Source organism: Verticillium nonalfalfae (assembly GCF_003724135.2).
Source record: "Verticillium nonalfalfae strain VnAa140/NRRL 66861 chromosome Unknown scaffold_12, whole genome shotgun sequence".
Lineage (NCBI taxonomy): Eukaryota > Fungi > Ascomycota > Sordariomycetes > Glomerellales > Plectosphaerellaceae > Verticillium > Verticillium nonalfalfae.
The window spans coordinates 59,108-85,389 of NW_021167237.1; the positions used below are offsets into that span (position 1 = coordinate 59,108).

Consider the following 26,282-nt stretch of genomic DNA (forward strand, 5'->3'; position numbering starts at 1 on the left):
TGTACGAGCATTAGAAGCCTCGCATGGCATCGCTTCTCACAAAGAAATCTGGGTACACGCTATGTGGCGGTGACGATGAGACGTGAACGTAAAGCTGTCGGCGATCATTTGAGTGGACGGAACCCACCGTTTCCTCCATTGATTCTTGTTGACGAGATGTCCAACCTCTGCTCTATACATTATCATCTCAAACATATATCAACCACCTCCCCTGTGCATAGATTGGCGCCAGCGAAGTTCCCAGGTAGCATCGCAATAATTAATCCTCCTCCCCTCCGTTCTTTTTGTCCAAAAAGAAAATCATCAAGTCGGCCGTAGGTCACGTAGGCCCTCGCGGAGCCTTGTCGCTCGAGACGGGGTTTCATGCCTTGCCGGCCTCCCTGAGCCAGCGCATCCAGCCTTCCTCATCACCGGATCCGCCGGCCAGCGCAACTTTGCCGTTTTTCGTCGGTCCACTCTCAACGAGCTTGCGGACCTCGTCGCCGTCGCGCGTGCCCGATAGCGCCATCTCCTGACGTAGCAGCATGGCTGTCGCGGCACGGACGAGGAGGGCATCACCTTCAAACACATACACGTCCCACAGCCGTGCGCACTCGTCCATAGCAAGGTGCGACGTGCCGAGTCCAGTGAAGATGGTGTTGAGATACACTTCCGGGTCGGCATCGGGTACGTTGCGGGTCAGGTGTTCATGCAATCCAGGAGATTTGACCTGGAGCGTCTGCAGGACGAGGTTGTAGGCTGATGCCTTGGCGCCTGGGTCCGATGCATAGAAGCCGAGCGAGAGCGGGCGGTTGAGAACATTGGCGAGAGCAATGAATGCCGACGATGGGTTCGGCAGATTAAGCAAGAGAAGAGCTCCGACAGTCTGCTCATGTCAGTCACTGGCGGGGGAGGGTCATGGAGGGGGCAGGTTACTCACGTTGCAGCCCGCTACGTAGCCGATGTCGCTGCGATACATGGCGTATGCTGAGAGGAGATCAACCAGGCTCTGGTGTAAAGGCCCGCCGACCTGAAAAATACGCAGATCTCGCCACGTATTCTCGTTGACATCCTCTCTAATCTTGGAAAGCCAGGCCTCCTTCCTGATGTCTTCTGTGTCGCCCTTGCCTGCCTTGACGCGACTGTCGACATCATGCGCTCGGCCGAGCGCCGCCTTGAACGAGTTGGGCGTCAACCCGAGCTCGTTGCCAATGGCGCGAGACCACACTACGCCTCGACTTCGCGAGGCCACGCCTCGCCACCAAAGCTCGCGGGTTCGCCGCTCCCTAATGGCATCTGACCACCGCGGTATGATGCTGTCTTCCCATATACGCATCAAGCCATTGGCCGTGACGTCACGGTCGTTGGATTTCGTCATCTTCTCTGCTTCCCGTCGACGCTCGGATTCCGCACTTCGTGCCATCATCTTCTCGTATTCTTTCCAGTGCTTCTTGTCTTCGTTTGGATCTTTCGGTGGCAGCCACGAGGGCCGCGTACGCCCGAGGACAGCTTCCTTCTCCTTCGACATGGGCATAGCGTCAATCATCATGTTTGATTGGCGCAGCGAAGGCAGATCTGGTAGCGCCGACTTATGCCGCTGTTCCTTGCGACCTCGGACGTAGGAGAAGCTATCAATGTCACCGCTGTCGTCGGCGTGCTCCTCAAGCTTCTCCGTCAAGGCCTTGGCTTCGGCGCTGAGCCCCGAATGTACGGCGCTCCAGCTCTTGGCGCGGGCCTTGAGTGGCTCGGGTATATCGACGTCGTCTGGTTCGGCGGCTGGGGATGTGGAACGTGCGGCAGCATCGGCATCCGTCTTCCAGGTCGGTGATTTGAGGGAGCCCTGGGCCATGGCTATGGCGGGTGTGCCGTTGCCCAGGCTGCGCACGCGCTCTTTGGGCGCCCTATCGCTGGAGGGCGCGCGAGAGGAGGATCGGCTGAAGGCGCGCTCAGCCTGTGGACGGGGCGAGATGGGGACGTTATCGAGAAGAAGGCCGTCGGGGATGTTGTCGTCGTCGTCGTCGTCACATTCGTTCTCCAGTTCAAGAACCGATTTCCTGTCGCGGTCTGACTGCCAGCTGCCGCGCCGCGGACGCATGAGCGTGTTCGGATCTCGCGGCACAAGAGACATGTTGGGGCTCGGGCTGCGATGGCGGCGGTTGGGGAACGAGAGAGACGTGGCGGATCGACTGAGAAGGCCCCTTGGATGGGGCATGCCCCTGTGGCCGTCGGCGGAGCGAGCATTGAGGCTGGTGCTTCGGGTGTTGAAGGTTCGCGGGTCTGTCTGTAGCGTGGACAGGGCCGGCCGTGTACGAGGGACAGGGCCGATCTCGGGTTTCCTTCGTCCCTTTGCGCCTGCTGCGAGGTCTCGCGTCGCGGGAGGGGATATGGGGCTTGTGAGGCTCGTGAGACTGGTGCTCGACTGCGGCGTCGTGGCTGCATGCTCTGCCGCAGAGGCCGCAGCGGCGACCGCATACCCGGGATGAGGAGGATATCGCTCGGTGGAGTAGGAACGGCCGTAGGGGTTGGATGGCCGGGTACCGACAGAAGGTCGGGCGTGAGGATCGCGCAGGTGTTTGGCGAAGGTCTTGGTAGCGAGGGTCGTATCATCCTCGAGGCCAATGTCTTCAAAGTGGCTCACGTCGTCAAGTACGCTGTTATCGTCGGAGTGGAGGGACATGGACTGGAAGGAGGAGGATTTGGACGAGCCCAGGGCCGTCATGTCTGGAGGCGACCCCAGAGCGGCACTGGCGGAAGCCGGGCGGCCCATGGGCCCGGCTACTTCTTCGTGGTACATGGAAGTCGCCGCTCAATCGGTCTGCATGGCGGCAATGGAGATGGATGGAGATTGCGGGCGGGTAGATCGTGACACGACAGGTGGGAGAAGAGCGCGGCAAGGCGGTAGGCAAGCGACGGCGGGTCTGGTGATGTGACAATGGTGATGGTTGGTCTGTCGGGTACGGAATCGGCAGCAACGGTTGTTTCTTGCTAGGACGTTTGGTCGGAGTGTTCAGGGTTCAGCGAGGTCTCTTGCCTCCATTATCGACTAGTCGTGGGGGCGTAGGGAGATGTGATTGAATGTTTTTGCTTGAATTGGAATTGACGGTGACAGCTGGCGCTGCTGCCAGGCTGCTACTCTTGATCAAGGAGGGGAGGAGATTGACGTGTGGCGCAGGGCTGCTGTTGACGTCTCTCACTGGACGGGCGGCTGAGGCTTTGCGAGAGCGACCTCAATTGTCCCTCCATTGACCGGGCGGCCCACGGACAGGAGGCCTGGCCGCCTCAGCAGACGCGGCAGATCGGAGGCTCTGACTTTTGGACGGTCTCGACTCTTGCTTACCCCTGATTCAGCGGAGCCGTGCTGGCTGAGGGCGGGGGGGCGCCCAGTGGGCATCGACGCCGGACAGGGATAAGACGTGTGTCCTGGAGCTCCATGGTTGGTCTGCCCACTGTTGGTGGGTGCCTCCACTGCTGAAAGTGTGCCTCCACAGGCTGTCAACTGGCTAGAGGGCGCCTGTCAAGCGAAGGGCCTGAAGGGGAAGTGCATCACATGCAGCAAGAGGGGTCACAGTCTTGACAGTGTCTTGTTGTCATTTCCGGTGCTGCATGAAGCCCTGAGGTGGTCGTCCAGGGACACCAATCACACTGACTCGCAGCTGACCTTCGGACATGCTGCACCTTGTTATTTTGCATCCGAAAGGATGCTGCTGTTGGTCTGAAATAGTATGAGAAGAGTTCTTTTTTTAGTGCGTTGATTCCCTTGCTTCAGTCCTGTCAATGTGTTGACCGGTGTCAGGCAGACTTCACTTGGATGTAGGTAGCTGGCTGCTGCTCTCTAGGAACCTGAGACCCCCAGAGGGTGGGTTTCCAGGCATCAGCAGCAAAGTCCCCAGTCCGGAACCAAGCACGGTGCGTTCTCGCCCTGATAAGCAACACGCCGGTATCGCAAGCCCCGTGCAGCGGGCTATCGCAACAACCCATCCTCATGACGCAAGTGCAACAGCTCCCCGCGTGATCGAGCTCCCGGCTCTAACGGCAGACATCACCCACGATTCGATGATTTCCACCACGACCCAAGACCTGGCCGTCTCGTGATTCTTTCTTTCCTCCCTCTCCAAGACCGAGACTGGAAGACAGCGGCCATGACTTCCTCATACACCAAGGCGACCCCTCCGCCATACGAATACAGCTCCCTGGCCCCACCTGTTGGAGCTCTGCCTGCCAGGCGAACACAATGTCGACAGCTCCGGATCCGTCGCCGTCGCGGCATGAAGCTCCTGGCCATCTCCGGCTTGGCCTGTCTCGTCTTCCTCGTCTACGCTCAGTGGAACCAACTGACAGTCCTGCCTTCCTGGCGCCAGTCTCGTCTCGCCGCTGATCGTCTTCAAGAGGACCTTCAAACGTGCACCAAGCTTCGACGAAAGCCTCAAGACCCAATTGGCCTTGGGCGTACCAAAAATGCACGCTATGTTGACGGCCAAAAGCCCACCCTCATACAGAATGCGACAATCTGGGTCGGTGAGCCTGTGGAGAGCGCCTCGCTCGAGGATGCCCGCGCGGGCAAAGGCTATTCGTGGACCAGTGGCGATGTGTTTGTGCAGTTCGGACTGATCCAAAAAGTCGACGCTCACATCAGCCTCGAGTCTCTCCCTGGCGACACCCAGATCTACGATGCCAAGGGTCGCCAGCTGACGGCCGGCATCATTGACATGCACTCGCACGTTGGCGTCAGCTCGCTGCCCGACCTAGCCGGTACCGAGGACACGAACGAGCTCTCCTCGGACATCACCCCCTACGTCCGTTCTATCGACGGCCTCAATCCGCTCGATCCGCAGTGGCAGGTCATCAAATCCGGCGGTGTCACCACCTCGCTGGTTCTGCCCGGCTCTGGCAACAACATTGGCGGCGAGGCCTTCGTTTTCAAGCATGCGATTGGCGAAAAGGATGGTCGCCAGGAGATCTCTGCAGCCGATATGCTTGCCGACCCTGATCGTAACTGGCGCTATATGAAGATGGCCTGCGGCGAGAATGCTAAGCGCGTGTACGGCAAGGTTGGGCGCGGGCCCTTCTCGCGCCTCGGCGAGAGCTGGGAGTTCCGTCACGCATTCGAACAGGCTGCAGCCCTCGTGCGGAAGCAGGACGACTGGTGCGACCAGGCCGAAAGGTCCGGCATTGACAGCCTAGACGACTACCTGCCGCGGGATCTGCATTGGGAGAGCTTGGGCGCTGTCCTTCGGGGTCAGGTTCACGTCAACACGCACTGCTACACGATTCCTGACCTCGAGGCCTTCATCGACCACACCAACGAGTTCAAGTTTCCGCTGCGGGCGTTTCACCATGCCCATCAGACCTTCTTGGTGCCTGAGGTAATGCAAAGTCCCTGTTCTGGGGTTCCAGTCATTTTTCTTTTTGCTAATTATTCGATAAGATTCTCAAGCGAGCTTGGGGAGGTCGCCCGCCCGCTTCCGCTCTCTTCGCTGACAACATGTATTACAAGACCGAAGCCTACGTGGGATCAGAGTATGCTGGCAAGATTCTGTGGGATAACGGTCTCACTCCAGTTTACGTCAGCGACAACCCCGTCATCAACGCTCAGCACGTGCTGTTTGAGGCCGCGAAGGCATACCGCTATGGTCTCCCCTACCATGTGGCGCTCGCTGGCGTCACGACAGCGTCGGCAGAGCTTCTTGGCCTGGGAGAACGGCTGGGCAAGATCAAGCCAGGATTCGACGCTGACATTGTGGTCTGGGACAGTGATCCGCTCAGCGTCGGAGCCGCGCCTGCGCAGGTCTGGATCGACGGCTTCGCGCAGTTTGAGAACCCTGTCGAGCTCGACAAGCCTCTGAAGGGGCCAATCGCCGCACCGCATTCGAGCGTAGCTTTGAGCGGCGGCATCTCGCATCACAGAAATATTGTCTTTACTGGTGTCACCAAGATTCTGCTCTCGGACGGCAAGAGTCGGACGACCTTGAACGGACCCGTCAACGTTGTCGTGTCCGAGGGCGAAATCACCTGCACAGGTGAGTGTAGCATGGAGGTCAGCGTTGCTCGCCAAGGGCCGTCGCACGAGTTCATCGCCCTCGAGGACGGCCACCTCACGCACTCATTCACAGCGTTCGGGTCGCAGATCGGGCTGAACGCCATAGATTACGAGGGTAATACGGCCAACGGAGAGAGCACCAAGTTTAGCCGCGGCGTCGACGGTTTGGCACTAGACACGAAGAAGCTGCGCGTGGCGCATCAATACGGCATCACGCGGGCCGTCTCGGCGCCAACGTTCTCTGGGGGACTCACGCACCGGGGCACCAGTGTGGGATTCGTCACGGACGCACAGCACGCGCTCGAGAAGGGTGCCGTTTGGTCGGAGGATGCTGCTGTGCATTACACTCTCACTCTTGACGTCAAGCAGGGCGATACGCCCTCCATCTCGACTGCAGTGGGCGCGCTGCGCAAGGACCTGCTAGAAGCAGTCTCGAACAACGACACAATCTCCGACCGGCACTCGGAGCAGGCTTTCCTGAAGGGGGTGGTGGCAGGCGAAGTGCCTCTGGTGTTGACAGTGCACAGCGCGGACACGATTTCTGCCGTGCTGCGACTCAAGGCCGATGTTGAGGACGTCATTGCCGCATCGGAGTCGCTCTCGACAAAACTCCGCATCGTCATCCTGGGCGGAGCAGAGGCGCACCTTGTGGCCTCTGAGCTCGCAGCGGCCGACGTTGGCGTGGTGCTGGCGCCGTTCCAGTCCTACGCCACGTCGTGGGATCAGCGACGTGCGCTCACGGGCGCGCCTCTGACGAACGGCACAGCGATAGACGCGCTCATTGATGCGGGTGTCACGACGGCCATCGGGCTGGAGGAGGACTGGCTCATTCGCGACCTGGCGCTGCTTGCGGGCATCGCCTACCACAACGGCGGTGGTCGCCTTTCGGAGAAGCAGGCGCTTGACCTCGTCTCGTCAAATGTGTACAAGCTGCTAGGCGTCAAGGAACAGGCGGAAGACGATAGGCATTTCGTGGTGTTCGAGGGCAGCCCGTTGGACATTGGCAGCCGTGTGCGTGCGGTTGGAAATGGAAAGAAGGAGACTACAGTCATGACATGACATGCATGGTAGGAAGCAAAAAGAAACCTAAGCTTTGAAAAATCAACAAAGGTTTACGAATACGATTTCCGCATGATGAAGAATGATGGTTCTTTCCGAAACGTCGACTTGTTTGTCGCGCGCGCGGTTGATGTGTAATCAGGGGCGATACAGTGGACTGACTCGACAGGCCAGGCCTGAATCCGTGCCGGCATCCGTCTGCTGACGAGATGATGAGCTAGAGGTTCGCATTCCCAGGGGACTTGAAGCAAGGTCCCTTAGTAGGTCAGCTCCCGCGCGGCTATGACACGCTGCCTTCCTACATCGGGTTCTCACCTAGGTAGGTAGGTACCTAGGTAGAGAGGTACCGACCTACCTATATGTACCTAATGGACAGGCAAACCAGGTGCCACGGCACAGCAAGTGAATGGGCGGCCATTCCGAGGTACTTGCTGAAGGTTCCGAACCCGAATGGCGCCATGTTCAAATTCGTTTTGTATCATCGGCAAATCGAGTCGGATCGTGAACCGAACGAGGGGCACCATCGCTGTATCGCGCCATACTTATTCCACGTCTCAGCCTTGCCACACCTGCCTGTCTTACCAAGCTGAATTCGTCGCGGGGTGTGCAGACATCCTTTAAGTGCCCCAAGAAGCCCCCCCTTCAACGCTTGGCCATGCATCTTCGACAGCTCGTCAAACCTGCCAAATACCTTGTCGCTTCCTATCTCATGTTTGCAACAGCCCGACATTTCTTGTCACGCACGTTTTCGTCAAACTCCCACACAACATCACCGACCATGACACGCGGCGCCGTGATCTGCATCTCCCACGGCGGAGGTAGGTTCAAGCGCCTTCCATGACCAATGGCTCGCGAGTGAGAGCGTGCCACCGCTGACGACGCGACACCAGGTCCGATGCCGGTTCTCGGCGACCCGGGCCACAAAGACATTGTCTCGTCGCTCACGAAGCGCGTGCCGAAGCTCCTGCGCCTCAACACGCCCCAAGCACCGCGCGCCATCGTCGTCGTGACGGCGCACTGGTCGACGAGGAGGCCGACCATCTCGTCGGCGACGCACCACGACCTCTACTACGACTACGGCGGCTTCCCCAGCGAGGCCTACGCGCTGAAGTACCCGGCGCCCGGGTCGCCCGACGTGGCGGAGGAGGTGCGGCAGGCGCTCGCGCAGCAGGGTCTCGACCCCGTGCTCGACGCCAAGCGCGGCTGGGACCACGGCGTCTTCATCCCCTTCTTGCTCATCAACCCGGCGGCCGACGTGCCGATTGTGCAGCTTTCCGTGCTGGCGTCCGAGTCGGAGGAAGAGCACCGCCGTATGGGCCTCGCGCTGGCGAGTCTGCGCGACTCCAACGTGGCCATTGTCGGGTCGGGCTTTGCGTCGTTCCACAACATGCGCAAGTTTGGCGAGCTCCGGGCCGGCGCCGGCGGATCGAGGCTCCGAAGCCAGGTCAAGGAGTGGAACGGCGTTCTGTCGGCGGCGATCGAGACGGAGAAGAGCGAGGAGAGGGGGAAGAAGCTCGCCGGCTGGAGGGGGTTCCCGCACAGCTTTGACATGCACCCGAACGGCGGCGGCGAGCACTTTATGCCCCTGCTCGTGTGCTCGGGGGCAGCCGGCGACGAGGCCGCAGCCAAGTACAAGGATGACTTTTTGGGAGCCGATATCTGGACCTACTATTGGGGGGAACTGCGCGTTTGAGGAAGCCTTGGGGGTGGACAAGCATTATAGCGAGCCGGATGTAGATGAGCGAATGACATGAAGCTAAACCCGCGGAACCAACATTCGTTGATTGGCTACGTGTTGATTCCGATGCTAGCGTCGCACCACTCGCATTCGACGTATTCTCTGGCTTCCTATTGGATCCGCCTCGAAGCCGGGCCGGAGCTTGCGCCACTGGCGAACCCAGCCTCAGTTCCGCCCATGCTCCGGCCTGCTTCCTCAAGTACGAGACAGTCCCTTTTTATCAAGACGGCGACTGCAGGACAATTTCACGTGAACGGGTTTCTCTCGCATCTCGGTTTCCTCGGTTTTCAACGCCACATCCACTCGCTTGTCTCTTGTTGCTCCCCGTTCTTCATCCTCGAGTCCCTTTGCAGTCAGTGGCTCATATGGCTCCACGTCGAGGACACCGGAAATCCCGTCACGGGTGCGTCGAGTGCAAACGAAGGCATGTCAAGGTATGGCACTATCCAGCAGCCTTCGATCTGACTTTTCTAACATCGATAGTGTGACGAGACACATCCTATATGCTTCAACTGCGTCAACACCAGGCGGTCATGTTCGTTCCAGGCCCTGACCCCAAGTACGATGGGCGGGTCCAGCCCGGGCCCCTCCTTCACCTCGGCCGGCCCGTCCCCGGGCGCCACAAACCTCTTGCTTGATGTCCCGAACGTACACTCTGTGCCGCCCGCCCACATGGACCAGTTGCATCTGATGCATCATTTTCTTTCTGGCGCTATTCCTGTTCATGACAAGATGCCCACACACCAGCATCTCGTCGAGCAGGCTCTTGGCCTTCCTTACCTCATGAACGAGATCCTCGCTTATTCAGCGCGACACCTCGCCTCAACATGCCCAGACAAGGCCCCTCAGTATATCTTCCTTGCGCGTGAGTACCAGGCCCACGCCTTGACTTTCTTCAACACGACCCAAGCCGAGACGACCGCCGACAATGCCATGCAAATGCTTGTCTTCAGCTGGATGGTCGGCATGAATCTCCTCTGCGACGCCGCCTGCGCCGATGATGACGCCACTGTGCTCGATGATTTCATTCGATACATAGAGCTCTACCGCGGTGTCCGCGTCATCGCGTCAGCGGCGTGGGACGTACTCATAAAATCGAATCACGCCTCCGTTTTTGAGGACGGGCAGCTCATCTCCATGAAGCTCGGCACAGGCGCCGAGACCGAGGCTCTGCAGGTCTTGATCACGAACAGTCTCGGCATGGACGATGAGCAGAAGCAGGGCAACCAGGAGGCCCTTGCGAGGATTCAGGCCACCTATGACTCTCACTCGTCTCTCGACGCAGACTCAAAGGACTCGTCACCGCGTGTCTCGCCCCGTGGTCATCTCGGCGACGCGGTCGGCATGGCTCTCGCTTGGCCGCAGGTGGTGACCCCGGGATTCCTCACCTCGCTGCGGGCGAAACGACCCGAATCGCTACTCGTGCTGGCCCACTTTGCCGTCATCATGCACTGGTGCCGGGGGCACTGGATCGTAGGGCGTGTCGGCAGTCGGCTCCTACGTAGCATTGTGGCGGCCCTGGGGCCGGGATGGGAGAGGTGGCTGCAGTACCCTCGGGACCTCGTCGAATCAACTGCGCCCGAGCCGTCTGTCGCCGCGGATCAGTCAACTTGAAATGCTGAGAAATTCGTCCAGGTTCAGGGGTGTCAAAGTCGATCCCGTTGACGGCCAGATGAGGCTGGACTCGGCGCCGAACTCTCAGCCCTACCGGCCCTCGGCCTCGGATGCTATACTTGCGCCGGCGCCGAAGAGGCGCATCCAGCCCACCTTGTAGGCGTAGGCAACAAGGGCCTTTCTCGCCCTTGTTCTCCAATTCCGCACACGCGGCCGATACGTCCGGATCCTTGACGTTGCATGGCGTGCTGACGGTCGGGGTTTGCAATCAAAGTTCACGCATTGCGGTTGGTACCCGCTCCCAGCTGCCGTCCATTCCTGGGAAGTGTTTCGAGGGTCGGCCACAGACTATATCTGTTTAAATACGAGCCGTCGCCGTGTGGAGGTCATAGCAACCTGGAGTCAGCAAAGGCCATCACACTTGACACCACTCGCACCATGTCACAACTAGCTGCCGACCTGCCTCACGCCTCCAATACGGCCGAGAAGAACCATGGCGTTCTTGATCCCAATGACTACGTCTCTGACGCGCCGTCCAACATCGATCCAAACATATCGGACAAAGAAAAGGGGGCCATTTATCCGGGTAGCGACGCTCCGGATGGGGGCTTAGCTGCATGGCTCGTTGTGCTCGGCGTGTGGTGCACCGCCTTTTGCAGTTTTGGCTGGATCAACAGTACGAACATTTCCTCTTTCACAGTCAAATGAAGAACCTCGATATTAACGCCAATAGGTGTCGGCGCTTTCCAGGAGTACTATCAAAATGACCTCCTTCGTCAATATTCTCCTAGCACCATATCATGGATTCCTTCTCTCCAGATCTTCTTCATGACGGCGACTGGGCCGATATTGGGCAAAGTATACGACATGTATGGCCCGCGCCAACTTCTTTTGATGGGTAGTTTTCTGCACGTGTTTGGTCTCATGATGGCCTCACTATGCAAGGAGTACTATCAGGTTCTACTTGCGCAGGGCGTTTGCTCCGCCATTGGCGTTTCTGCTATCTTCCAGCCATCCATCGCCGTAATCCACGGCTGGTTCAATGTCAATCGCGGCGCCGCCTTTGGCATCCTTTCTACCGGCTCCAGCATTGGCGGTGTCGTTTTCCCGATTATGGTCACACGGCTGATTCGTCAAGTTGGTTTCGCTTGGGCGATGCGTATCAGCGCTTTTCTCATCCTCGCTTTGCTCATCCTCGCCAACCTTACGGTCCGCGCATTCTACCCACCGACACCTCAGAAGATTACCAAAGCGCAGCTGCTCAGGCCGTTCCGCGAGCTCGAATTCGTCCTCATCACGCTCGGCTTCACGGTTTTCACCTATGGCATCTACGTACCCATCAATTTCCTTCCCGTCCAAGCGCTCGAAGCCGGCATGGACCCAAATCTGGTGCAGTACCTCATTCCCATTCTTAATGCCGCCTCCCTCTTCGGTCGTATGTTTGCTGGCTTCCTCGGCGACAAGATCGGTCGTCTCAACATATTCGTCATAGTCTGCTACCTCACTGGCCTCTGGATTCTTGCCCTCTGGATCCCCGCCGCCACCGACGGCGCCCTCGTCGCCTTTGCCATTCTCTTTGGCTTCTGTTCGGGCGCCTATGTCTCGCTCATCGGCCCCCTCGTTGCTCAGGTATCGCCTCTATCTGAAATTGGCTTCCGCACTGGCCTTGTTTTCTTTGCGTCCTCCATTGGAGGACTGACCACAAACCCAATCAACGGTGCCATTATCGACTCGCCTCATGGGCTCTTAGGCATGAAGATCTTTGCAGGTGTCTTCTGTATGGTCGGGACTACCTTTATCCTGGCTGCCAGAATCCATCGCACTGGTTGGAAACTGCTCGTCGTATTCTGAGGGTGATAGGAACGCATAGGGACTGAGGCGGGCGGAATTGTGCATATTGATGAAAAAGGGCTTAGGCGATATAGACTCATGGGTACTCCTCACTGCTTTGTAATGTAATTAATTAACGACATGAATTCCTCTCTCCATAAATTGTTCAAACCCCAAATTTGAAAGTGTTCTCCATCTGAAAATCCTTCATCAATGTCGTCCAGTCTGGTAGAACCTGCAGGTCGTCCACCCAGTCAAAATTACCCATTTGCGTGAAGACGCCCACGGCATCCATTCCACCCGGCGTCGCCACTTGTATCTGATCCTGCACCCTCGTAGCCCCGCTGGCCGCCGTCTCACCGGCCCTCTTTGCGAAGGCCTTCTCCTTCAGTACTGTGAGGACAGCCCATCGCGAGCCCAAATCCCCAGCGCCTACGCTCCCCGCTCGTGTGGCTTCCGTGTCGCTGAACACCGTCTCCACCGCCTGCCAGATGCGGTCTCGGTTCGGCCCATCTGGGCACACGCACAAGTGCCAGAGTACATACAGCAGCATGTGGTTTTGCGGGTACAGGCGCATCGACCATTGCCAGGGCCTCAGCCGATCGTCGGTCATCATGGTGGCGCCGAGTTCGAGTATCTCCACGGCCTCGAGGAGATTTTCCTCCGTGGCGAAAGCCTCGTGGGCGCCGGGCTGCGCATGCATCTGCATCCGCTGCCGCGTGACGAGCTCCAGCTTGCGAAGAACGAAGTCCGCGATGTGCATGGTCAGTCGTTGTTGTGGGATCACGGGGTTGCAGCGACTCAGATATCCCTTTGCGCGTGCTCTGATATCCTGGATGACCTGGCTGCGAGTGCCATCTCTGGCGGTTGGGGTTGACTGGGCGTTTTCATGCCATCCGAGTACTGTCGCGATGCCGATTAAAGAGAGCGTCATGGCGGTCCAGCCGGGTCGGTTCGGCGGAAGCTCGTCCATTTCAGGGTAAAGATCACTGTCGTGGAGATTGAGCGGCATGTCGATACTGGCGGCACACCCAGGGGGCATTCGCCGCATGTTTTCGAGACCGTAATCTTCTGCAGCTCGGCCATCTCGGCAGACAATATACCACCAGAGCCTCCGCCTGATTTCAGATTCGAAGGGCGACAGTCCCAGCAATTTACCGTCGCGATGCAGGCCGATGGACTGGGCGGCACGGATCACGAGTCCCACGATCGTCCAGATCCCTCTGCCGGGGTTGTGGACCCGGAGCGCAGACGATGAGATTGTTAGTCGAGTTAGGCATATGAAGAGACGACGGCATAGACATACCAAATATATCGCGAGTGCCTGTATAGTGGTGACAGTGGGACTCTCGAGAAAGTCGGCGTGGGCAATAGCCTGCTCGAGGCCAGTCTTCAAGAGCTGCAGACTTGCGACGGGGTCATCGCCAAGTACACCAACAGCTTCGTCTTGGTCGTATACCGTGGCAGCAGCGAAGAAAATGGCAAAACATAGGGCCAACATTCCTGGACTGCACTCGCTCGGCTTGTCAATAACCGTGTATACGAGAACCTCGGCAGTGGGTATGTGAAGGACTTTGGTGCAGGGCTCGACCTTGTCAACGTAAGCCTTCCAAAGGTGTGTAGCCACCGTTTTGTTTGGGAGGAAGCTTGATAATGGCCGTGAATATGAAGGAACCGAAAGTATACCCATGGGATTGAATTGAGGCACCGATATTGGCCGTGTGGCCTCACTGACCGGTGTCGATAGAACTGTTTGGATATCCTGCTCCTTTTGAACTGTCAGCACGAAACTTGATTAGTTGCCGAGGCCCTTCGCACCTCGTCGAGAACCCGTGAAATCAATATCTCGTTGAAATATTGACTCGATAATCCTTTCTGAACGAGGACACCCGGGCCTCCGTCTTGCCCACTGCTCGACCCTGAATGCAGGCCCTCTGTCCCGAGCGTGTCGCATGGTTTCGACCGGGAGGTTACTGTCTCTGCCGGTGCGGTCTGGTTCGATACGGAGACGAGAGTGCGCTCCAGCTCCGAGATGCGGGTGGCCACATCGGCCATGGTTGTCTTGGGCTTGCGGGCCCGCCGCAGGTGCTCGGCATGTGGGTACAAACAGGTGACGCCCCCACGTTTGCAATGGGAGCATGGCTGCTGCTTGTCACACCGTATCTTGCGGCGGTGACAAATCTCGCAGGACCGCTGTATCCTCCGGAGTTGCGCTGGGGCTGGGGCATCCATACGGGTGCTGTCGGCATCGGAGCGATTGAGGTCCGGCGGCCGGCTTGGCAAGTGCGCATCCGTCGAGTCTCGGGGGAGATGCGGCGGGCTCATTTCCTCTAATGACATACGTAGTGCAGTTGATTACTGATGACAATGAGCACTGATACATGCAACGTCTTCTTGGCGAGCGAAATTGTCGGAGGGTCGTCGACATCATATTCGGCCTCGGTGGTTATTTCAACGCCGAAACCGAGGTGACATTGGAACAGACTTGCTGAGTCATTGATACGAACACTTTCAACGAAAGATGACTGGTTTGGTGCGGCACGTCCCAACCGTCTAGCTCCCTCACTAACAGTTCCCAAGTATGCCTCCTAGAATCGGAAGCCCACAAATGATGCCTCCAAGCCCATTCGAACCTAGGAGCTTCTTCCAGATGGTGTCATTCAAGACGCATCCGAGTCCACCTAGGACGCAATCTTTCCCTAGAACTTCGATAGCCTCACCAATCGTGGCGAACAGGTCATCAAGAATATTTTCGACAGCTCCAACAGTCCCATCGACACCAGGGACGAGACATTGCAGGATGTTTAGCCCGTTGTCTTCGCAGAGGTTGTTCTTCTCGTCTGCATACCAAACCGTCAGCGAGACGAAGCTTCGTGAAGGCTGAGGAGGGGTTGGGGGGGCTGACCATAGTTGCAGTATTCCTTCGGAGTCTTCGCACAGATAGGACTTCCACCTTTGTCCTTGCATTTCTGCGCCGACTCTTTTGGTAGGCACGGGCTTTTGCACTTCTTGTCTTTTTCAGTCCATATCTGGCCCGCAGGACACTTGGGCTTCTTTTTGCATTCCTCCTGAATCTGCTTCTTGAGCTGCGTTTTGCTAATGCTGCTGACTATGGCCAAGACGACATTTTGCGTGTTGTTTAGGCAAAGATCATTGTCCTTGTCTAACGGGTTTAGCAGGTTGACCGCATCGCAGAAATGAAATGATATCGAGAAGATCTGGAATAAAAGAGCATACCGTAGTCGCAGTATAGGGTCGAGTCTGCTGCGCAGATAATCTTCTGCCCTGCCCTTAGGATCGGCGGGATGAGCGGAGGCGAGATGCAAATGCCCCTATTTTCGTCCCAAACCAGACTCTTCGGACATTTGCATTGGGGCAGGATTCCAAACGACTTATCCAGCCAGCCAACAAAGACTCGTCCACCCGTGCAGAGACTCGTGGTTGGATTGGCAGTCGCTGCTGTGGTTCGAGCGACAGGGTGCGCCGTCAACGGCGAGGCAGCCACCGTAACAGCCAGGGTCAGCTCGACGAGGATCGAGACGAGCATTTTGTAATTGTAGCGGCGATGACTTTGTTCAAGAACGGCTGAAGGCAGGGCTCTTGGCGGATATTCCGTTGCTGCGCGAACAATTTTGGTAGACATCATGACTCTTATAATACTGAACGGGCTGTTGAAGAAACGTGTCTGGCACGTGGTGTCAAACTAGATGTCCGCTTGTCATTATGGGCAAGCCGAGTTGAGGAAACAAAGTAGAAGCTGTGCATGTTACAAGCTGAAATGTAAACCCCCCAGTGTTGCTCACTGTACCGCAGACATGTGAGTAACAGCAGACGTGTGGTGCGGCTGTCTCAGACGTGCGCTGTTGGTGTGAGAGACCTCGTTCAAGACTCGCCTCGAAGAAACAATGAAGTCCGGTTTCTGTTGTCGCAGCCGCCAGGAGTCTTGCCAAGACAATCCTAAGTAAGCCGGGGCTGGAATCAGTACTACAGTCAGCTCGCCAGTCAGTGGGAGCCGAGACAATGGCCCTCATAGTTTTGACAACAAGTCGACACGAGGAGCTCGTGCGAGTGAAGCAAACACAAAGCCAATGATCGCGCCGCTGATATGCAGGACATGAAGTCAGGATGTGCAAGGCACAGATTATTTGTCTTCGACGACGTTGACCTCTGTCTGCTTAAGAGCGAAGACCAAACGCTCACCAACAGGAATTGGAAAAATGGTTTTAGGTATATAGGCTGTCAACATCGTGCTGCAACCGCCGAGGCCGCGCCCTAGTGGAAGAAACCCCTGTGTGAACGCAAAATGTAGTCAGGGTGTAGGGTACCATGTTGGATATCCTTTCCATATTTAACACCCCCTGAAGATGCTGCGTCTAGTCATGTCTCTTGCAGGTCACGCCAGGCCGGACAGGAGTAGTACCACATTGAACAGGCTCCTCTGTGAGTGCCTGGTCATCCGCCTAGGAACTAGTCTTCTGGTCCAGCGGCATGCGTAATCTTACCCCTGGATGGAACAATCCCAGCGCCTCTCCCGCAGCGACCCGGCGCTTGCCAGATGGGCGTCAGCACCGAGAATGCACAAGATTGTCCAAGACCCAAGGGTCGTCACACGCGGGCCCGGAGAGCACTGATTAAGAGTCTCAGACACATCGCCCTTGTGGGTTCACAAGAAGGCCATGCCGACGGCATTGTCAATCCCCGCACACGGCGAAGGATTCTTCGACTATGATGGGGACCGGCCAAGGCTCGAGGTTGTACGGTACTGAGTACGACCCAAGAAAGCCTGATGGCTGGCGCCCGGAAAGTGGGAGGGAGAGGAATCACTACTTGCCTTCATCTGCCGCCGAGCGACGTCACGATCATGCAACTCCGCATCTAAGGGGTCTCGGCGGACTTGGGGAGCTTAGGGGGTGGGGGTCTCCAGCCAAGCACAGTCAAGCAATATCGGGGATGGACACGGCTCCTGTCGTCGGGCACTCGAAGTCCCTCTCCCTCCACAGCGCCTGAAAGCGAGAAAGCCGGGCCGGCCTGCATTCCACGGCCAGCGGCTCGGACCCGCGAAAGGGGGAGAGGACGAACAATCAAGGCCAAACAGGCCGTGGCGTGTTATGGAACGCGATGGGGCGGTCAATTGGTCGATATATCGGTCGCTGACCATGAGGAGGGAAGAGTAGTAGGGGACCCATGTCGCGCCATGGCAGGGGGCTAGGATCGGGGGACAGGGTGTTGGTCCAAGTTGGGGACAGGTTTCCGATATAAACGAGGGAACGCAATCTGCAGGGCGTGCAGAAGCGAGAACAAGAAAGGGGGGGATAATCAACAGATTTGGAAAAAAGACTTCCAGAAGAGACAGTAAAGCCGTCGAGCTTTTGGATCGAAGGCTTAAAGGCAAAGGCTTTGGGTCGAAGGCTGAAAGGAGGAGAGGTTGTGGCTGGCAGTGTGGCTGGCAGCAGAAAAATAAGGTAAGCATCAATTTATTAGGCCTCACGCTGCTGCAAGATTGGTGTCGAAGCTTGGGCATGACAGGCGCTGGCTCGTGGTAGCGGGTTGTTCAATCACACCTCCGATCTCTGGGCCGCTGGGTACGGAGAGCACAGACGGTTGTTCGTCTCGTGTAAGGTAGATCGATGGGTCGTGGTTGCGGTGAACGGGAGAATCGCTACGAGCATTGTCGATGACGACGATCATGGCTGTGCGTTTAAATGTACTGTGTGGCTGGGTATCTCACAAAATCCAGCTGGACAGACCCAGAATGTAGCCGTAGTCGTCATGATACAGGTTTCCCGAAGCTCAACTCGAGTGTTGACAATGCTGAGATCAAGCCCGCCGTAGCGTGTACATGTAGTGAGCGACAATCAAGATCGATTGGCATTTTAAGCACGATGCTTGTTAGCTGACCTCAAGGAATACAGACGTCACCCCATGATCACGTCGACAGGTGTCATCCCATCGCCAACGCCCTGATTGGGGCAAGACAGGCATCCCAGGTGGAAAAGGAAGATTTCGTGGCGGGCAGTAATCTTCCTGAGGGACATGGTGCATGAAGTGTTGTTGACCTGAAACCGCAAGCTGGGGTTGGATCTTTGCGAGGGGTCATGGATATGGCGCATCTTAAGGGGATGTGTGGTCAGGGGGGGTACTTGGAAGCTGTGCAAGGGCGGCGGGGGGGTGCAGGAGATGCACAGGGGCGCAAAAGGCTGGACTGCGCGCTAACGCACGGCGCCGCGGCTGTCGCTCTGGCCCAGGAGGGCGATGGCGGTCAGGAGCACCTGCCAGAAAGGCGACCCCGGCCGTCGGAAACCCACACAGCCCCTGTAAATACCGGCTCCAGCGTGGGGTCTTGCTTTTCTGCCAGTCGTCGTTTCAGATTTCGTCCCATGTTGCTGGAGGCAGGAGATGGTGGACACAAGGGAAAAGGCGACTTCCACCAAGCACAGGCACCACAGCGAGATTTCCTCGCTTACATGGTACCTACCGCACCTACCTGGGTACCTGGCAAGCCTAGGTACCTACTGTGCCCTCTACCTCGCCATGCTCGCTTCCTCGGTTGGCGCCGAACAGCCAGCCATCCACTCGACCGCTACCCTGTGCCTGCTGTGCCTGCTGTGCCTGGTGCCGCCAAGATGAGCCTCATCACCCGTTTTCCATTTTGCCATCGCCTGCAGAGAGAACCCCTGCCCATCATCCCAGTGAGAGGGGGGGGAGCCACACGGATTGATGAGACGTTGGCGGCCGGCGCCTGCAATCTCGACCACCGTCCATCTCCACCACAGCCCAGGCCCTGTCCTCGCCTGGCCTCCCACATCATCAACGGTCAAGGTAGCTAGGCAGTGTATTTGCCTGACCAGCGATGACCATGCCCGGTCAGTTCCTGGTTGCGGCTAGTGTCTTCCGCCGGGGGGCACAGCGTTGTCGACATGGGCCCTCTCTCGCCTCGCTGACCTGAAGCCATTTGATATAAAGCCTCGTCCTGCCATCAACCCTCTTGCCGCTGCCTTTTTCTCTCTCCTCTCCTCATCCTCGCTTCCAGTGTTGTTTGTTCACTCTTTTTTCCAAAACTTCCCAGTCTCTCTCTTTTTGGCTGTGCCATTCTTTTGAAACTCACCGAACTCGACGTTCGCCAACCCACGCTCTCTACGCAGATACACTTGCAACTACATACTTTTCACTTCAACCAACCAGTACAAACAACCAAACCAACCCGATCTTCATACCAGACCATTCAAAATGCGTTTCACCGTCGCCTCCGCTCTGGCCATGGCCACCACCGTCTCCGCCCACGCTCAGATGTACGGCATCTGGGTCAACGGCGTTGACCAGGGTGATGGCCGCAAGGACTACATCCGCTCTCCCCCCAACAACAGCCCCGTCAAGGACCTCACGAGCCCCGACCTCGTCTGCGGCCCCAACGGTGGCACCCCCGTCCCCAGCTTCGCCAAGGCTGCCGCCGGTGACAAGCTCAGCTTCGAGTGGTACCACGACAACCGCGACGACGACATCATTGACGGCTCCCACGAGGGTCCTCTGATCACCTACATTGCCGAGTACACCGAGACTGACGGTTCCGGCCCCATCTGGACCAAGATTGCTGAGGATGGTTACTCCGGCGGCAAGTGGGCCGTTGACAAGATCAAGGCCAACCACGGCAAGCAGGACTTCACCCTGCCTGCCGGCCTCGCCGCTGGCAAGTACCTTGTCCGCCAGGAGATCATCGCCCACCACGAGTCCGATGTGGCCTTTGCCTCCAACCCCGCCCGTGGCGCCCAGTTCTACCCCTCTTGCGTCCAGCTCGAGGTCACCGAGGGTGGCAGCGCTGTTCCCGATGAGGGCTTCGACTTCAACACCGGCTACACCTCGGCCGACCCCGGTATCGTCTTCAACCTGTACAGCGGCTACACCAGCTACACGATCCCCGGCCCCAAGGTCTGGACCGGTGCTGGCTCCGGCAGCGCCCCCGCTCCCAAGCCCACCACCGCTGCTCCTGTCGCCACCACCACCGCCGCCGCCCCTGTTGCTCCCACCACCACCGCCGCTCCCGTCGTTCCCGCCCCTGGCAACGGCAGCGAGGATGACTCCGAGGGCGCCCCCGCCCCTGTCTTCTCTTCCATCGCGTCGGCCGCCCCCGTCGTTCCCACCACGACCGCTGCCTACCCCGTCCCCACGACTACCCTGGCCACCGTTGTCAAGCCCCCTTCGGCCACCAACGCGCCTACCACTCCTCCCACCACTCCCCCTACCACCTGCAAGGCCAAGCGCTCCAGGTCCCGCAAGGCCCGCCGCAGCGCCAAGAAGGTCGCCCGCCGCGCCCAGCTCTAAGCTGTGGGCTGTCACGATATCTGATGGCATGAGCCGTCTGTTCATCGGCCTGTGGCCGAGGACAGAGGCCACTTCATTCGGTCGGGGATGAGAGCGTGTGTTTTCGGAAGCATACGACGGTCTACGATTTTGATTCCTGTATATATTGATCCAAGCGTGCATATACTGCGTGTAGAATCTGAAGATTTTCAGCAGATTTACTCCATCATGATTCTCCTGTGACTTGAGTGATGACTTGTTTGTCAAGGTAGACAATATGCATGATCTTGTACCGTTGTTCCAGATTTATCGTGTCGGGAGCGGCTGCCAAGCTCCTCAATCGTACGCTACAGTTGAAGAGTGCAGCCTGCTAGTCAATCAAATTCTCGGCAAACCAAGAAACAGAAGGGAAACGAAAACACCAGCACGACGTCCATGTCAGATGCGAGTATCTCTTCAACGTTGAGCGATTCATCTTCCCTGGCTGTTATTGAACCTTTGATACGTCGAATACGAGGAGGGCATTCAGTTGCTCAGTGCAGGCTAGTCAGAACAAAATACACTTCAATAACTACAGCACAGCCAAGGCAGGCATGGCACAGGCCGCTGGCTGGGTGTCAATGTCCGACGCTCATCTCGTGTCGTGCGGTCAGGTGGATCCATCTGCCTGGTCCGATATATTGGCGGGGCCGATAGTACAGATCCCTCTGCGTCTCCACCCACGGCGGGGGCGGGCGAGCTTGAAACTTGGGCAGGCTGTGGATCTGTTAGACCTTTACACTTGTACCATGTATACCTACCTAGGTACCTAGCTTAGGTACCTATGGTATATGGGTTTTTTCGAGCCTTATTTGAGTTGGGCGCTGCCTGAAGCACTGCTGCTTTTGTGCTGAGCCGCGACTGAGTATCAGCCTGGAGGTATGACTTGCATACCTCAGCCACAGTGCACTCACCGCAAGCTCACTCTAAGTCCTACTTTACCGCCGTGCCCTATGGCAGGTCGTAGTGGAAGCGGAAACAGCACGCCATGTAAAGCACACAATGTCAAGCATCCGGTGGATACTTTTCTGTGTTTCACTTGGTAAGCCTATGGCTTCTGTCCTGGACCCCTCCCCTTCCCCCAGATCTCCATATACATCAATCACAAGGTACCGATAATTCGAATACGGCTCTCCTGTTAGACGTTGCCAGCTGCATTGGCTACCTCCATGAAATCATTAGCTTTACCACACTATTTTTTCCTAACGATGGCCATACTGATAGCCACGGGCGTACCCCTCGTGGTAGCCATTGGGCAGGGACAAGCAAGCTGCGCATTTCCTTGCGTCAGTTGCGGTGGCCTAGAGCAAACTACGTACAATGATTCACGCGGAAAATGTCAGCAACGTTTGAAATTTATGAAGAACCTCTCTGCATAATGGTCTTGCCTTGCTCCTACTCCCACTTTTGGTATTTTTAATGCAATCCAAGAACTACTGGGACACTGCAATTGGCGTTGACTGAATGTCAGAGCTATCGGATGTGCCGAGTGAAGAGGGTTTTCGCAACTGATATTCACAGTCTATTGTCAGGTATCGGATGGAAGCGCATCTAAGGTATGGTCCTCTGCAGCTAGGGAAGCATCCATAGCCCTTATAACATTGCCTCCGCGGCATCGAACCCCCTGAAATGGCGCCCGACCTCCCCTCCTCCGCGTCCGGTGGCTCCGCAGATGCCTCCTAACATCGAGCTTCCTGTGCATGTGCGCCTAGTCGAGGTTGATCAAGATAACCGGATATCTGATGGGTGTTGATTGGACCCCATGTGCAGTTTGTTGTAAAACACCGCTGGTGTCTTTACCGGAATATGAACTCCTCGAGCTCTTTGTATGCCTTTTCAATGTTGTCATTAACAATGACGAGGTCATGATGGAGCCCGGGTGTTGTATCTGCGTAATCCAACTCTGCCTTGGCTTGTGTCATCCGTCGTTGTATATCCTTCTCCTTCTCAGTGCCCCGGCTCCGGAGACGGATCTCAAGCTCATCAAGACTGGGAGGTTTGACGAAGACGTACAGAGCGGCGGGAATATCGGGACTTTGCTTTAGCTGCTTGATACCTTCCTGGTCAATGTCGAGGAGAACAACGGTCCCTTGAATCACGCCTTTGGCTGCTTGGTCTACTATAGCTCGTTTGCTAGTGCCGTACATGGCACCGCTAAATGTTGTGTGCTCTATGAAGCCGTTCTGAGCGATAAGAGCAGAAAACTGTGCGCGGGAGACAAAGTAGTAGTTCACCCCATCAACCTCACCTGGTCGAGGGCTTCTTGTGGTGTGTGAAACCGTAAGCGTAAAGAGTCCGCGGTGCGTGTCTTGTAGCTTCTGAATCAGGGTTCCTTTCCCCACGCCCGATGGGCCGGAGATGACGATAGTCTGGCCCGGCGGCATCATTGCTTGTAGTGGCCGAAAAAAGTCGATAAGGATGGAGGGTATCGTCTAATAGGACTTTGACAAGCCGTGTACGATCCCCTTGTCGCTTTTGTCTGCCGAGTCAAGATTGGAATACAGGTATCGAGATGAAATCGAGACCGACTGGATTTATCACAGTTTTGATAAAGGCTGATACTGATACTGATGCTGGGGACAGGCCGGCGGTGGTGAGTAAGGAAGGAGGGAAGGAAGGAGGGTGTGCAAATTCAAACCTACCTGCAGAGTGCGTTTATATGTTGGCTGTCCAGGTGACACCCACTGGACCATCAAGGTCGCTCAATGATTGTGGCCCATTGTCAAACAAAACTACAACCTCATGATACCCTGATATCTCAACTCAGAGAAAAATAACAAGGTAGGCAAAAATTCGACAGATCAAGCGCACCATCGCGCCAATAACATCGCCATCAACTCATCAGCATTGTACGTTTAGCTATAGAACCCCCCCCCCTAAGATGATTTCCCGAAGCTGTAAAGTGCATCTAGGCCTGTTAGAGTCGAATTTCATACACAGGGACTGTAGGCCATTTGAGATAACAGATATACATCTTGAAATACACCTCCGTAGACGTCTCGATTGCGGGCGGCTCAGCCGAGCCTGAACAAGAGCGGCAAGGCCACTAACCCGATTAGTTCAGCGCCGCCACGGCAGTGGTAGTCAAGGACATCCCTCTGAGGGGAGCCAGCTGGGAGGTGTCGCGCAATGGCAGGTCGAAGCCTCTGAGATGACGCACATCTGGCGCTAAGAAAAGCCCCACCATCTCATGTTGGCCGCAACGCTGACGCTGCGTGCCTGAGCTGGTGCATCGTCCACTAAACGGAATGCCTGACAGCTTTAATGGTGGAGGTATTGCATCTCTGCAAAGCAGTCAGCTGTATTGAAATGAGTTCGAAGGTATTCAGCACATTTCCACCCCAAGACCGTCTTAGACCCTCGTCTCAAATGCGTCTCTTGGTTTCCTGTTTTCACCTTGACTTCAGGGTCCGTTTTCGTAGCCGCTAGGGGATCCAGCATTTTCAACGGTCGCGGCGTCTCACAGGGGCAAGGGGTCTTATCAGCACTTTATCAGCACTCAATCACGCCCACGAGCTCCAACGTTCCGTCCACCTTTTCGACATCTGGACCAGCCATTGCATCGTCAGATCCAAATCAGAACCCCAATCAGACCTCTCGTCCAATACCAGCACCTTGCTTCTTCGAGACCTGCCTTCGACGCTGAGTGTTTTCCTCCGAACTGCATCGCGCCCGGCGTCCGGCACGCCGAGAGAGGAGAAACCGAGAGGATTGGAGTGCAAAGGAGAAGGGCCACTCAGCAGCATGCTCCCGCCGACATGAAGCTCAGAATACCCCAGACCCGCACCGTCAGGAGCCTGGCCTCCGCTGTTGGTGTCACCATATTCGTGTACCTCCTCATTAGCAATCTCGAGACCCGTCTCCGTCTTGGCGACGATGGCCTCGCGTCGCACCCGTCCAGAGCCGGATCATCGCCAGCCAGAAATCCCGACTGCCCTGTGCCTGCACTCCGGCACCTGCGCAACCTCGAGCTCAACCTGACCGACACCATCACCTACACGAAGCGGTGCATCAAACCCGTTGTCACACGATCCCTCGAGCGCGACGCTGTTGCGCAAATAGACGAACCCCTCCTCAAGACCAAGACGAAGATCGATCTCAGTTCGTGCGCACCAGTCCAGCTCGAAAGATGCGATCCTATACCACTGCGTGTTCCGCGCCCATACCCGAAGTCCACCTACCCCCAATACGTATTTGGCGTCGCCACGTCGTACGAGCGCTACGAAGAGTCGATAGACACATTTGCCTTTTGGCTTGCAGGGTCACATGCCAAGCTGGTCGGCGTCGTCACCGACTATGACGAAAATCGCCCCAACCTCGAAGCTCTCGTCGCTCGCTATGCCGAGCGCGATGTCATTGCCAGCTTTGTCAAGCCCATTCGCTCAAGGCTCAGCGTCGGCCAAAACCACTTCACCATCATCCGCGACCTCGTCAAGGCTTCAGGCCCCGAGACCGAATGGATTGCTATCCTCGATGACGACACATTCTTCCCCTCTCTCCACAAGCTCACCGTCGCCCTTTCCGACATTGATCACACGCAGCAGGCCTACGTCGGTGCCCTATCAGAGGACTTTAGAGCTGTTCGCACCTTTGGTTACATGGCTTTTGGCGGAGGCGGCGTGTTCCTGTCGGCGAAGTTGGCGCGGGACCTCGAACCCCTGCTCGAGACATGCCTCAACGAGGCCAAGACGGGCGAGGGCGACGCGCTCGTGCGCGAATGCGTCTACAAACACACGCATACCAAGCTGACGCCACTGCCGGGCCTGCACCAAATGGACATGGCGAGGGATGCCACGGGTTTCTACGAGGGAGGCCCCAGCCCCCTGAGTGTCCACCACTGGAAGAGTTGGTACTTCTCCCCCGTCGAGCTCATGGCCACCATCACGCACGTCTGCGGCGACTGCTTCCTGCAGCGCTGGCGCATGGGCGCCGACACGGTCCTCACCAACGGCTATTCCATCAGCGTCTACCGCGACGGTCTCGACGACGTCGACCTCAGCCGGATGGAAGATACGTGGTCCAACAACCAGCCCGACTTTTACGACTTCAGCATTGGGCCGCTGCGGAAACCCATGAAGCCGGGGCAGAAGAAGACGTATAAGCTCGAAGACGCCGACTACCTCAAAAACGGAGGAGTGCGGCAAATCTACGTGCACCGGGCGGAGAAGGCCGGCCAGAATGACGAGGTCATTGAGCTCGCGTGGGAGGCGTCCAGACCAGGCCTCCTGGGCAACATTCGACCTGAATAATGTAGCGTTTGTGTCTATTTGGATGTATGGCAAGGGTAAGGCATGTTTTGGTTAGCCCCCTTCTTGGCGTTGGATGGACTATTTGCGCGTTTAGATGTTGGCTTGAGGACCCTAAATTGCTATCATGCTGTTCAAGTACTCTCAACCCCTCCTGTTCTTGCGACCTGCCTCTCAGTTTTTAGCCTTCCGGGCCTCCCAGGTGTACGCGACATCAACACCAGCACGTACATGTATCACAGTCGCGACTAGGCATGCTACTGTACGCACTAGCGGCACGGACCCGTCGGCACGCATCTGTCTCAGTGAGACATCGAATCGGGTCAGCGGTTGGGACAAACAATGACGAGAATAGGAAATCGAGGGAGACCCACCTTTGACATGTTCATCGCAGCTTAAGGTTCAGCCTCGTCAGGGGAGACCGAGGGCTGCCAAGCAGGCCCTT

The 26,282-nt window shown here is 57.0% G+C and overlaps 8 protein-coding genes across 8 annotated transcripts; 5 read left to right on the forward strand and 3 right to left on the reverse strand.

The window, feature by feature from the left end:
• Positions 1-361: 361 nt before the first annotated feature.
• Positions 362-2,773, reverse strand: D7B24_001059 (uncharacterized protein; the record flags this gene model as incomplete). The annotated part of the gene is made up of 2 exons (XM_028635304.1): positions 362-865; positions 920-2,773. 2 exons carry the CDS (start codon positions 2,771-2,773, stop codon positions 362-364), a joined length of 2,358 nt encoding a protein of 785 aa, XP_028497979.1.
• A 1,345-nt stretch (positions 2,774-4,118) lies between these two features.
• D7B24_001060 (uncharacterized protein) lies at positions 4,119-7,075 on the forward strand (the record flags this gene model as incomplete). The annotated part of the gene is made up of 2 exons (XM_028635305.1): positions 4,119-5,342; positions 5,405-7,075. 2 exons carry the CDS (start codon positions 4,119-4,121, stop codon positions 7,073-7,075), a joined length of 2,895 nt encoding a protein of 964 aa, XP_028497980.1.
• A 778-nt stretch (positions 7,076-7,853) lies between these two features.
• Positions 7,854-10,587, forward strand: D7B24_001061 (uncharacterized protein; the record flags this gene model as incomplete). The annotated part of the gene is made up of 4 exons (XM_028635306.1): positions 7,854-7,893; positions 7,966-8,762; positions 9,297-10,399; positions 10,449-10,587. 4 exons carry the CDS (start codon positions 7,854-7,856, stop codon positions 10,585-10,587), a joined length of 2,079 nt encoding a protein of 692 aa, XP_028497981.1.
• A 278-nt stretch (positions 10,588-10,865) lies between these two features.
• Positions 10,866-12,278, forward strand: D7B24_001062 (uncharacterized protein; the record flags this gene model as incomplete). The annotated part of the gene is made up of 2 exons (XM_028635307.1): positions 10,866-11,103; positions 11,161-12,278. The coding sequence occupies 2 exons, from the start codon at positions 10,866-10,868 to the stop codon at positions 12,276-12,278; spliced, it is 1,356 nt and encodes a 451-aa protein (XP_028497982.1).
• A 145-nt stretch (positions 12,279-12,423) lies between these two features.
• D7B24_001063 (uncharacterized protein) lies at positions 12,424-15,804 on the reverse strand (the record flags this gene model as incomplete). Its single annotated transcript, XM_028635308.1, has 8 exons — positions 12,424-13,437; positions 13,564-13,848; positions 13,993-14,025; positions 14,076-14,399; positions 14,600-14,745; positions 14,978-15,097; positions 15,163-15,420; positions 15,495-15,804. The coding sequence occupies 8 exons, from the start codon at positions 15,802-15,804 to the stop codon at positions 12,424-12,426; spliced, it is 2,490 nt and encodes an 829-aa protein (XP_028497983.1).
• Positions 15,805-19,484: 3,680 nt separating this feature from the next.
• D7B24_001064 (uncharacterized protein) lies at positions 19,485-20,573 on the forward strand (the record flags this gene model as incomplete). Its single annotated transcript, XM_028635309.1, has 1 exon — positions 19,485-20,573. One exon carries the CDS (start codon positions 19,485-19,487, stop codon positions 20,571-20,573), a length of 1,089 nt encoding a protein of 362 aa, XP_028497984.1.
• A 1,814-nt stretch (positions 20,574-22,387) lies between these two features.
• On the reverse strand, positions 22,388-22,978 carry GUK1 (guanylate kinase; the record flags this gene model as incomplete). Its single annotated transcript, XM_028635310.1, has 1 exon — positions 22,388-22,978. One exon carries the CDS (start codon positions 22,976-22,978, stop codon positions 22,388-22,390), a length of 591 nt encoding a protein of 196 aa, XP_028497985.1.
• A 1,371-nt stretch (positions 22,979-24,349) lies between these two features.
• D7B24_001066 (uncharacterized protein) lies at positions 24,350-25,840 on the forward strand (the record flags this gene model as incomplete). Its single annotated transcript, XM_028635311.1, has 1 exon — positions 24,350-25,840. One exon carries the CDS (start codon positions 24,350-24,352, stop codon positions 25,838-25,840), a length of 1,491 nt encoding a protein of 496 aa, XP_028497986.1.
• Between the last annotated feature and the right edge of the window lie 442 nt (positions 25,841-26,282).